This window comes from Ranitomeya imitator, chromosome 5, assembly GCF_032444005.1.
Source record: "Ranitomeya imitator isolate aRanImi1 chromosome 5, aRanImi1.pri, whole genome shotgun sequence".
Lineage (NCBI taxonomy): Eukaryota > Metazoa > Chordata > Amphibia > Anura > Dendrobatidae > Ranitomeya > Ranitomeya imitator.
This window is the reverse complement of record NC_091286.1, coordinates 415555966-415568800: the sequence shown is the minus strand read 5'-3', so window position 1 is coordinate 415568800 and position 12835 is coordinate 415555966. Positions and strand designations below refer to the sequence as shown.

The window sequence follows — 12835 nt, the reverse complement described above, 5'->3', positions numbered from 1 at the left end:
CGTTTTTCAAACAATGAGGAAGTCTGGTGGAAGAGGTCGTGGCCGTGGGCGGTCATTGCCAGCTGGTAATGATGGTAGTGGTGGTGGAGCATCAGGTGGTCGTGGGAAAAGCAATATAGCACCTAAGTCTCGAGTTGTTGAGCCAGGTTCGTCGTCTGGCTACACAAGGCCCCGAACGCTCCCTTTTCTGGGAGTATGAAAACCGCTTTTAAAGCCGGAGCACCAAGAACAAGTTTTGGCTTTCCTTGCTGACTCAGCCTCTAGCTCTTTCGCCTGCTCTTCTGAAACTGCTAAATGTAAAAGCAGTGCGTCGTTAGTGGATGTTAACGGTCAGGGACAAGTCACTTCCTTGTCTTCTTCACCAAGAACAACAGAGAAGGATGCGTCAGGCGACACAACGGGTTACTCCATGGAGCTCTTTACACATACCGTTCCTGGGTTAGAAAGTGAAATAGTTAACAGACCATGCCCATTACAAGTTGAATCAGACATGGAGTGCACAGATGCACAGCCACAGCCAGTTTACTATGCTGTTCCTTTGACTCAGACCAGAACATTGCCCTCGCAGTGTACTGATCCAGAATCAGACCCTGATGAGACTATGGTGCCCCGTCACGAACGCTATACCACCGGCTTACACGGTGACACAGACGAAGTTGCACACGAGATAGAAGAGGAGGTCATAGATGACCCAGTTGTTGACCCCAATTGGCAGCCATTGGGGGAACAGGGTGCAGGCGTCAGTAGCTCTGAAGCGGAAGAGGAGGAGCCACAGCAGGCATCAACCTCGCAACAGGTTCCATCTGCCAGGCCCGTATCTGGCCAAAAATGCGTGGCAAAACCAAAACCAGTTGTAGGACAGCGTGGCCATCCGGTTAAAGAAGCTCAGTCTGCAATGCCTGAAAAGGTATCCGATAGTAGAAAGAGTGCAATCTGGCATTTTTTTAAACAACATCCAAATGATCAGCGCAAAGTCATCTGTCAAAAATGTTCAACTATCTTAAGCAGAGGTCAGAATCTTAAAAGTCTAAATACAAGTTGCATGCGTAGACATTTAACCACCATGCATTTGCAAGCCTGGACTAACTACCAAACGTCCCTTAAGGTTGTAGCACCCTCAGCCAATGAAGCTAGTCAGCAACGCTACATCCCTTCCCTCACTATAAGCCCACCATTTCCCTCACCACCTGCAGTAAATGTGCAGGTTTCGTCGCCAGGCCAAAGCAGTCAGGGAATCACCAGGTTCGTGGTAGGAAACACTGCATATAGGGCACCAGCAAGAATACCATCTCCAACCCTCTCTCAGTCTGCCATGTTCACCGGCACCCCCGCTAGTTCCACCATCTGCAGCTCTCCAGTCCAGCTCACCCTACATGAGACTCTCGTTAGGAAAAGGAAGTACTCATCCTCGCATCCGCGTACACAGGGTTTGAATGCCCACATTGCTAGACTAATCTCGTTAGAGATGATGCACTACCGGTTAGTCGAAAGCGAAGCTTTTAAAGCCCTGATGGACTACGCTGTACCATGCTACAAGCTACCCAATCGACACTTCTTTTCGAGAAAAGCCATCCCAGCCCTCCACCAGCATGTAAAAGACCGCATCGTCCATGCACTCAGGCAATCTGTGAGTACAAAGGTGCACCTGACAACAGATGCATGGACCAGTAGGCATAGCCAGGGACGTTACGTGTCCATCACGGCATACTGGGTTAATGTGGTGGATGCAGGGTCCACAGGGGACAGCAATATTGGAACAATTATGCCTAGCCCACGGTCTAGGAAACAGTTGGCTGTAGGCGTTCGCCCCCCCCTCCTCCTCGTCCTCATGCAGAAGCGAGAGCTCGTCCACAGACTGCAGTCGCACGACCACTCCATCTGCAGCTGCCACTGTTGCACACAAGGTGTCCCATTATGGGACAGCTAGTGGCAAGCGTCAGGAGGCTGTATTGGCAATGAAGTGTTTGGACGACAACAGACACACGGCGGAAGTTCTGTCCGAGTTCTTGCAGCAAGAAACTCAGTCATGGCTGGGCAGTGTACATCTTGAGGCAGGCAAGGTAGTGAGTGATAACGGAAGGAATTTTATGGCTGCCATAGCCCTTTCACAACTGAAACACATTCCATGCCTGGCTCACACCTTAAACCTGGTGGTGCAGTGCTTCCTGAAAAGTTATCCGGGGTTACCTGACCTGCTCCTCAAAGTGCACAGACTTTGCTCGCATATCCGCAGTTCGCCCGTACACTCCAGCCGTATGCAGAACCATCAGCGGTCTTTGAACCTTCCCCAGCATCGCCTAATCATAGACATTGCAACAAGGTGGAACTCCACACTACACATGCTTCAGAGACTGTGCGAACAGAGGCGTGCTGTTATGTATTTGTGGGAGGATACACATACATGGGCAGGCAGTTGGATGGCAGACATGGAGTTGTCAGGTGTGCAGTGGTCGAAGATACAAGACCTGTGTCAAGTCCTTCAGTGTTTTGAGGAATGCACATGGCTGGTTAGTGCAGACAACACCATAATAAGCATGAGCATCCCCCTAATGCGCCTGCTGATGCAAAGTTTGACGCACATAAAGGAGCAGGCGTCTGCAGCCGAGGAAGAGGGAAGCCTTGATGACAGTCAGCCATTGTCTGGTCAGGGCAGTCTACAGAACGAGGTAGTGGGCGAAGAGGAGGAGGATGAGGAGGATTATGGGGATGAGTATTTTTTGAATGAGGAAGCTTCTCCGGGGCCAATAGCAACTGATGGCGTTGCAAGGCCGGGTTCAGGTTTTTTGAGGGAGACAAGTGACGTAGATTTGCCTGAAACTGCCCCTCAACCCAGCACAACTGCAGATTTGACAACTGGGACTTTGGCCCACATGGCGGATTATGCCTTACGTATCCTCAAAAGGGACCCACGCATTATAAAAATGATGACTGATGACGATTACTGGTTGGCCTGCCTCCTTGATCATCGCTATAAAGGCAAATTGCAAAATATCATGCCACATGAGAACCTCGAACAAATATTAGCAACCAAACAATCAACTCTTGTAGACCGTTTGATTCAGGCATTCCCAGCACACAGCGCCGGTGATGGTTCTCCCACGAGCTGCAGGGGGCAACAGGGCAGAGGTGTTAGAGGTGCACAAATCAGAAGTGGCCTTGGACAGAGGGGTTTTCTGACCAGGATGTGGAGTAATTTCGCAATGAATGCAGACAGGACAGGTGCTGCAGCATCAATTCAAAGTGACAGGAGACAACATTTGTCCAGTATGGTTACTAACTATTTTTCATCCCTTATCAATGTTCTCCCTCAACCGTCATTCCCATTTGATTACTGGGCATCCAAAATAGACACCTGGCCTGAATTGATGATCTAACCTTCAATAAAATGAACCACTCATGGATTTCTAATTATTTTGCCCCACCTTTCCTGGCTGACACCTAGCTTTCCTATAAAAAGGTCTTGCTTGTGGACTGGTCTTACTGACTGTTCCAATCTCTTAACCCCTTCATGACCCAGCCTATTTTGACCTTAATGACCTGGCTATTTTTTTGCAATTCTGACCAGTGTCCCTTTACGAGATAATTACTCAGGAATGCTTCAATGGATCCTAGCGGTTCTGAGAATGTTTTTTCATGACATATTGGGCTTCATTTTAGTGGTAAATTTAGGTTGATAATTTTTGCGTTTATTTGTGAAAAAAATTGAAATTTGGCAAAAATTTCGCAATTTTTAAATGTTGAATTTTTATTCTGCTAAACCAGAGAGTTATGTGACACAAAATAGTTAATAAATAACATTTCCCACATGTCTACTTCACATCAGCACAATTTTGGAAAAAACATTTTTTTTTGGTTAGGTAGTTATAAGGGTTAAAAGTTGACCAGCGATTTCTCATTTTTACAACAAAATTTACAAAACCATTTTTTTAGGAACCACCTCACATCTGAAGTCAGTTTGAGGGGTCTATATGATAGAAAATATCCAAAAGTTACACCATTCTAAAAACTGCAACCCTCAAGGTGCTCAAAACCATATTCAAGAAGTTTATTAACCCTTCAGGTGCTTCACAGCAGCAGAAGCAACATGGAAGGAAAAAGATGAACATTTAACTTTTTAGTCGCAAAAATGTCTTTTAGCAACAATTTTTATTTTCCCAAAGGTAAAAGGAGAAAGTGGACCCCAAAAGTTGTTGTCCAATTTGTCCTGAGTACGCTGAAACCCCATATGTTGGGGGAACCACAGTTTGTGCACACGGCAAGGCTCGGAAGGGAAGGAGCGCCATTTAACTTTTTGAATGAAAAATTTGCTCCAATCATTAGCAGACACCATGTCGCGTTTGGAGAGCCCCTGTATGCCTGAACATTGGAGCTCCCTCAAAAGTGACCCCATTTTGGAAACTAGACTCCCCAACAAATTTATCTAGATGCGTTGTGAGCACTTTAAACCCTCAGGTGCTTCACAAATTGATCCGTAAAAATGAAAAAAAATTGTCTTTTAGCCTCAATTTTTTTCATTTTCCCATGGGCAACAGAATAAAATGGATCTTAAAATTTGTTGGGCAATTTCTCCTGAGTACACCGATACCTCATATGTGGTCATAAACCACTGTTTGGGCGCACGTCAGGGCTCGGAAGGGAAGGAGCACCATTTGACTTTTTCAATGAAAAATTAGCTCCAATAGTTAGCGGACACCATGTCGAGTTTGGAGAGCCCCTGTGTGTCTAAACATTGGAGCTCCCCCACATGTGACCCCATTTTGGAAACTAGACCCCCCCCCAAAGGAACTTATCTAGAAGTGTGGTGAGCACTTTGAACCCCCAAGTGCTTCACAGAAGTTTATAACGCAGAGCTGTGAAAATAAAAAAAATCATTTTTTTCCTCCAAAAAAGATTATTTTAGCCTGCATTTTTTTATTTTCATCAGGGTAACAGGAGAAATTGGACCCCAAAAGTTGTTGTCCAGTTTGTCCTGAGTACGATGGTACCCCATATGTGGGGGGGGGGGAGAACCAATGTTTGGGCACACATCGGGGCTTGGCAGGGAAGTAGTGACGTTTTGAAATGCAGACTTTGATGGAATGGTCCGTGGGTGTCATGTCGCGTTTGGACAGCCCCTGATGTGCCTTAACAGTGGAAACCCCCCAATCCTAACTCCAACCCTAACCCCAACACACCCCTAACCCTAATCCCAACCCTAACCACAAACCTAAACCTAACACACCCCTAATCCTAATCCCAACCTTAACTTTAGCCCCAACCCTAACTTTAGCCCAACTCTAACCCTAATGGCAAAACTAGGGCAGGAGGGAGTGATCACCGGGGCAGGGGGTGATCCCTGGGGCAGGGGGGAGATCAGCAGGGCAGGGCGAGAGATCGGAGGGGCACGGGTGCAATCAGCGGGGCATGGGGATGATGACCGGGGCAGGGGGCGATCACCAGGGCAGGGGGGAGATCACAGGGGCAGGGGAGCTGAGGAGATGCAGGAGTCGGCAGCAGCAGCAGGGGGGGGCGATCACAGGGGCAGGGAGGGGCTGTCTGGTGCGGGGGGCTAAGGAGATGCAGGGGTCGGCAGTATCAGCAGGTAGGTGATCACTGGTGCGGGGGTGGGTGATCACCGGGGGCAGGAGGGGGCTGTCAGGAGCGGGGGGCAGGAGGGGGCTGAGATGTAGGAGCCTGCAGCTGCAGCAGGGATGGGTGATCACTGGGGCAGGGGGGTGATTACCGGTAAGGGAGCGGAGGTCGGGGGATCGGACAGCGGGGGGAACAGGGGGCAGCAGAGGGGAGTACCAGATGGCGGTCAGGCGGCGGCAGCGGGCAGGAACCTTACTCTCCAGCTTCCGCGGAAGGGATGATGATGGAGAGTTATGGCAGCCATGTTTCAGTCTGCTTCTCCACATCTGATTGGAGGGATAGTGTCACATGGACACTAGCTCCAATCAGAGCTGGAGGGGTGAAACATAGGTCACGGGAGCGATCGTGGCCACAGGGGAGGGCAAAGCCACCCCCCGGGGTCAACAAGAGGTCCTCAAGTACCTGCGGGTCGGGTGACATTTCAGTGTCCCCGGTCACCCGACCCGCAGTAATGCAATCCCGCCATGACGCATACGCTGCGTCACAGGTCTGATTGGCACCGACTTTCATGACGCAGCGTATGTGTCATAGGTCAGGAAGGGGTTAATTTGCAGCAGCTGTTTGTCCAGCATACGACATGTTTACACCTCCCTAAATGGGCTAACTCCCCCCACGGGACCGTGGTCTCGCCACTTGGCGCAAGCACCCGTGAGAGTGCTGTTTGTCTGAAGAGGTAGGTGTGCCCACTTTTGGTCGACGGCACTGCCACTGGGTCCCTCATAGTACAATAAAGTGTCTCTGGCAGTGGTGGCGCGCACCCAATGTCAGACACACCGTTGTAACATGAGGGGCCCTGGGCCTGTACCGCCGGCCACAAGAGAGTCCCCCCCAGCTCAAACAGTGCTCTACCACTTGCAAAATTATCTCTCACAGCTCCAACAATGTTTAGTCTATGCGCTGACATCCTTCAATGCCTGGCACTGACAATACCAATTTGTTGACATGTATGATGCTAGTTAAAATAGGGTCAGTGTCCTATATTGACACCAGTAAATACTTAGCGCCAAATTACTATGTCTGAAACTCAGCAGAGGAGCCCACCCCTGTATCTAAGTATGCCACCCTTTTTTTTTTTTGGTTTTGTTGTTTTGCGAGACATAAACATCTATTTATTTTTTGGGAGTACTAACTGTGTCAGACACTCCTTCCAATCGTCCACACCAATGCTGCCTTTGTACCCCTGCCACATAATTGAAGGTGCTTTGAGCCTATTTTTTTTAGTTTTAGGCCTACTAAGTGTGTCTGCGGTCTCTCCTTCCATTTGTCCTCCGCTGAGCACAGCAATGCCGACCGTGTACCCATGTAACTTTTTTCAACCTGCATTGAGCCTACTTTGTGGTGTAAGGCCAACTAGCAGTGTCTGTCTGCGCCACTTAATACAGCTGTTCTCCTCTAAAAAAAAAAAAAAAAAGGCTGGTTTTCAGCCTGTCAGAATTATAAAACTGCATTGGGGCCACAAGTTTCGTTGTGGTCTACAAACTGAGTCTTCCGCTCCAAGGTGTTCTCCTGATTGCCTTTACTGAGCTTCTATCTTCAGGCTCTTGTTAAATAGTTTTTTAATCGAACAACTGCAGTGGGGCTACTAGTTTGGTTGGGGCCTACTAACAGTGTCTGCCGCTCCAAGGTGTTCTCCTGATTGCCTTTACTGAGCTTCTATCTTCAGGCTCTTGTTAAATAGTTTTTTAATTGAACAACTGCAGTGGGGCTACTAGTTTGTTTGGGGCCTACTAACAGTGTCTGCCGCCCCAAGGTGTTCTCCTGGTTGCCTTTCCTGAGCTTCAATCTTCAGGCTCTCGTTAAATAGTTTTTTAATCGAACAACTGCAGTGGGGCTACTAGTTTGGTTGGGGCCTACTAACGGTGTCTGCCGCCCCAAGGTGTTCTCCTGGTTGTCTTTCCTGAGCTTCTATCTTCAGGCTCTTGTTAAATAGTTGTTAAATGGAACAACTGAATTTGGCCTACTAGTGTGGTTGGGGCCTACTAACGGTGTATGCCGCTCCGTGCTGTTCTCATGGTTTCCTGTCCTGAAATTCCATTTTCAGGCTCTCGTTAAGTAGTTGTTGAAACAACACTGCATTAGGCCTACAAGTTGGGTCTGGGTTGTAGAGACGGTGTCTGCCGCTCCAAGATGTTCTCCAGGTTGCCTCTCCCTAGCTTCTGTCTTGAAGCTCTCGTTAAGTAGTTGTTGAAGCAACACTGCATTAGGCCTACAAGTTGGGTCTGGGTTCTACAAACGGTGTCTTCCACTCCAAGTTGTTCTCCAGGTTGCCTTTCCCTAGCTTCTATCTTCAGGCTCTCGTTAAATTGTTTTTAATATAACACTGAATTTGGCCTACTTGTTTTGTTGGCCCTACTAATGGTGTCTGCCGCTCCTTGATGTTCTTCTACACTGAACAAACCAGTGTCGCTTGTTTACTTCTGTTACCAATTATGAACTGCATTTAGCCTACTTACTGATTTGGGCCTACTCACTGTGTCAGCCTCTCATTACAGTTGTACTCCACTGAACAAAGCAATGCCCCCTGGTTAGTCCTGTTACCAATTTTGAACTGCATTTAGCCCACTTTATTCTTTGGGCCTATATCTGTGTTTCCTCCTCATCCTGCCCATTGCCCAGCCAGTGATAGATGAGTCTGCTGGTACATTGACCCATAACGCAACATTCCCCGTGCACACTACACAGCAAGATTGTGACCCTGCTGAAAGTCAGGTTTCCCTTCTCGCATACCATACCACCTTACACGGGGACAAAGAGGAAGGTGCAGATGAAAGTGCAGGTTCCTTCATCAGGTGGGGGGGAAACTCGTTGGCAACGTCACTGGCACAGGGCCCTTCATATTACGCAAAAGTGTTGCTGCCGGTGGGAGGCGCCCCCGCCGTGCAAACACACTGCTGTACTTTGAGGGGCCCTGTGCCAGTGCCAATGCCAACGAGTAGGCATTGGCCATGTGCCAGAGCCAATGCCAACGAGTAGGCCCCCCCTGCTTGCTCAGCATCACAGCACTTGCAAAGTTGAAATACTTACCTCTCCCTGCTCCACTGCCGTGACGTGGTCCAGATTTCCTGGGCCCACTAAATACTTGAACCAGCCCTACCCCCCACAACTTTAGCCAAATGACCCCCAATTTCCAATTCCTTACTATTATTATAAGGTAAATTAAGATTGACATGCTTCAGTAACAAGAATGGATGTTTTTGCCATTAAAATGGGCACTGTACATGTTTTCCTGGCCTCCACTCACTGCCGACTATGCTTCCCCATTGACTTGCATTGGGTTTCGTGTTTCGGTCGATCCCCGACTTTTCGCGATAATCGGCCGATTTCACTCGACTCGACTTTTGAGATAGTCGGGTTTCGCGAAACCCGACTCTACCCTAAAAAACTAAAAGTCGCTCAACCCTACACATCAGTAAATTACATTATGGCATCGTTCAGAGAAAAACTCAATTGTAATAGTTTCCTTTCTGTAGTAAAGTACTGTAGTATAGTCTAGGTAATGCTTGTTATTCAGAGAGTTGGTGTGTGAGTAGAAGTAGAGCTTGTAAGATATCATTATATTATAGTATTAAATACCGGTAGCCTGTACACACGGTTTTATATAAGGAAACTGAGGGAAGTGCAACAGTCAAAAAATGTAATTACACTATAGTTTCCGTACAGAGACATTGGAAAGTTATAAAGAGAAACTCTCGTTTGTCCATAGCAACCAATTACTGCACAACATACAATTTGTGTTCTCCTGTTGAACAATAAAAGCTGCACCAATTCACTGTTATGACCACCAGAGACAGATTATCTTATAGGCAGTTTTCATAAATTTTTCATTGTTGCCCCAATTACAACAGCAAGTGCAGCCTTTGTGCCTCTCCCCGCGGTATTTGCTTTTCCTCGGGTGATTATCAACTTTCACTTTATTGCTAAATTAAAGGGTCCAATTATTTATTTTATTTTAGAACCCCCTCTGTTGTATAGCCTGTTAGAGAGTGCAGATATTTTAGATTTTACAATCAATCATTAGTTCATTTTAGGAATATAATTATGTTTCCACATATGTAACTGTTTTTCTTTTTTTTTCATTTGCAAAGGTGGCTGCTTCAACAAAACAAAAATATTAAATATAAGTAAAGAAACCTAAGCAACAAACTTTTGATGAACAATCTGATTCAATTCTACATGGCTCTTTATCAATCTATGGCAGAAATATTCTGTATATTCAATATGTACTATTTTGAAATCTGAGTGTAAGGATTACCCACTTGTATACACGGATATTGCTGAACTGTTTCCGGTCACATTATTTTCTCCAACAACAGCAGATAGCAGAAATATGTAATAATTCCCCGGTGTCAGGCCTTCAATTGTATCAGACGTTGAAGTCACAGTTTTATTGAAAGTTGGATCTCCCAGAATTTGGATTTCATAAGAACTGGCATTTCCATCTGGCTTCGCCCAGCTCAGAGATATAGAAGTGGTGGTGATGATCCCAGTCATCAGATTCTTCACTAGATCGGGTTCTGTTATGAAACAGAAAATATGTGTTATCAAATAAAGAAATAAACCTAGAAGCACTTCCAAGTCTCATAGAAATACTCACTTGCATATACAGATATTTCTGAACTGTTTCCTGTCACATTATTGTCCCCAATAACAGCAGAGACCAGCAACGTGTAATAATTCCCCGGTGTCAGACCTTCAATTGTATCAGAAGTTGAAGTCACTGTTTTATTGAAAGTTGGATCTCCCATAATCTGGATTTCATAAGAACTGGCATTTCCATCTGGTTTCTCCCAGCTCAGAGATATAGAAGTGGTGGTGATGATCCCAGTCATCAGGTTCTTCACTACTTCAGGTTCTATTATGAAATAGAAAATATATAAATAATGTCAAACTCTAGATTTTGTAAAGGAATTAACCTAGTAAGACTGTGTTGCAGCTTCCGTTGATCCAACATTTTATATTCTGATAGAAATACTCACTTGTATACACAGAATGTTCTGTACTGTCTCCAGTCACATTTTCCCCAGCAACAGCATAGATCAGAAATGTGTAGTAATTCCCAGGGGTCAGGCCTTCAATGGTAGTAGATGTTGAAGTCACATATTTTTCAAAAGTTGGATCTCCCGGAATCACAATTATGTACGAACTTGTATTTCCTTCTGGTTTCTCCCAGCTCAGAGATATAGAAGTGGTGGTGATCATTCCAGTCATCAGGTTTTTCACTACTTCGGGTTCTATTATGAAACAGAAAAGATATAAAGATTAATACACTCTAGGTTTTATAAAGAACTTCACAGTCTCATTGAAATACTCACTTGTATATACAGATATTTCTAAACTGCTTCCTGTCACATTATTGTCCCCAACAACAGCAGTGACCAGCAATGTATAATAATTCCCAGGTGTCAGGCCTTCAATTGTAGCAGAAGTTGAAGTCACAGTTTTATTGAAAGTTGGATCTCCCAGAATCTGGATTTCATAAGAACTTGCATTTCCATCTGGTTTCTCCCAGCTCAGAGATATAGAAGTGGTGGTGATGATCCCAGTCCGTTTCTTTACTACTTCAGGTTCTATTATGAAATAGAAAGGATATAAGTATTGTCAAATAAAGAAATCAATTTAGTAACACTTTATTGCAGTTTCTCATGAGCCAACATTTTACAGTCTAATAAAAATACCCACTGGTATACACAGATATTTCTGTACTGTTTCCTGTCACATTATTCTCCCCAACGACAGCAGTGACCAGCAATGTGTAATAATTCCCCGGTGTCAGGCCTTCAATTGTATCAGAAGTTGAAGTCACAATTTTATTGAAAGTTGGTTCTCCCAGAATCTGGATTTCATAAGAACTTGCATTTCCATCTGGTTTCTCCCAGATCAGAGATATAGAAGTAGTGGTGATTAGAGTTGAGCGACCTTGACCTTTTTAGAGTCGAGCCGGGTTTCGCGAAACCCGACTATCTCAAAAGTCGGGTCGAGTGGAATTGGCCGATTATGACGTAAAGTCGGGATCGACCGAAACAGGAAACCCAATGCAAGTCAATGGGGCAGCATAGTCGGCAGTGAGTGGGGGCCAGGAAAACACCTAGAGTGCCCATTTTAATGTCAAAACCATCCATTCTTCTTAATGAAGCTTGTCAAGCGTAATTAACCTTATAATAATTGGAAGGCATTTGAAATTGGGGGTCATTTGGCTAAAGTTGTGGTGGGTAGGGCTGGTTCAAGTAATTAGTGGGCCCAGGAAATCTGGACCACGTCACGGCAGTGGAGCAGGGAGAGGTAAGTATTTCAACTTTGCAAGTGCTGTGAACCTGAGCAAGCAGGGGGGGCCCACTCGTTGGCATTGGCACTGGCACAGGGCCCCTCAAGGTACAGCGGTGTGTTTGCACGGCGGGGGCGCCTCCCACCGGCAGCAACACTTTTGCGTACTATGAGAGGCCCTGTGCCAGTGACGTCGCCAACTAGTATTCCTCCCCCCACCTGATGAAGGAACCTGCACTTTCATCTGCACCTTCCTCTTTGTCCCCGTGTAAGGCGGTATGGTATGCGGGAAGAGGAACCTGACTTTCAGCAGGGTCACAATCTTGCTGTGTAGCGTGCACGGGGAATTTTGCGTTATAGGTCAATTTACCAGCAGACTCATCTATCACTGGCTGGGCAATGGGCAGGATGAGGAGGAAACACAGATATAGGCCCAAAGAATAAAGTTGGCTAAATGCAGTTCAAAATTGGTAACACAGGACTAACCAGGGGGCATTGCAGTGGAGGACAACTGGAATGAGAGGCAGACACAGAGAGTAGGCCCAAATCAGTAAGTAGTCGAAATGCAGTTCAAAATTGGCAACCGTAGTAAACAGGCGGCACAGCTTTGTTCAGTGGAGGAGAACAGCAAGGAGTGGCAGACACCGATAGTAGGCCCCAACCCAACTAGTAGGCCAAATGCAGTCTAACATTAACAACTACTTAACGAGAGCCTGAAAATGGAATTTCATGACAGGAAACCAGGAGAACAGCAAGGAGTGGCAGACACCGATTGTAGGCCCCAAACCAACTAGTACGCCAAATGCAGTTGTTCCATTTAACCACAATTTAATGAGAGCCTGAAGATAGAAGCTCAGGAAAGGCAACCTGGAGAACACCTTGGAGTGGAACACACCATCTCTCTACACCCCATACCCAATTTGTAGGCCTAATGCAGTGTAGT

General features: G+C 46.2%; 1 protein-coding gene across 1 annotated transcript in view; it reads right to left on the bottom strand.

The window, feature by feature from the left end:
* The window catches only part of LOC138637787 (receptor-type tyrosine-protein phosphatase beta-like), a 109099-nt gene that overhangs the window by 31007 nt on the left and 65257 nt on the right, over nucleotides 1-12835 (bottom strand). Inside the window, exons 11-14 of the mRNA XM_069726709.1 lie at nucleotides 10944-11198; nucleotides 10608-10862; nucleotides 10226-10483; nucleotides 9888-10145 (exon numbers count right to left, since the gene is read on the bottom strand). Of these exons, the coding sequence (XP_069582810.1) occupies nucleotides 9888-10145; nucleotides 10226-10483; nucleotides 10608-10862; nucleotides 10944-11198 (1026 nt within the window). The remainder of the gene's footprint in view (nucleotides 1-9887; nucleotides 10146-10225; nucleotides 10484-10607; nucleotides 10863-10943; nucleotides 11199-12835) is intronic.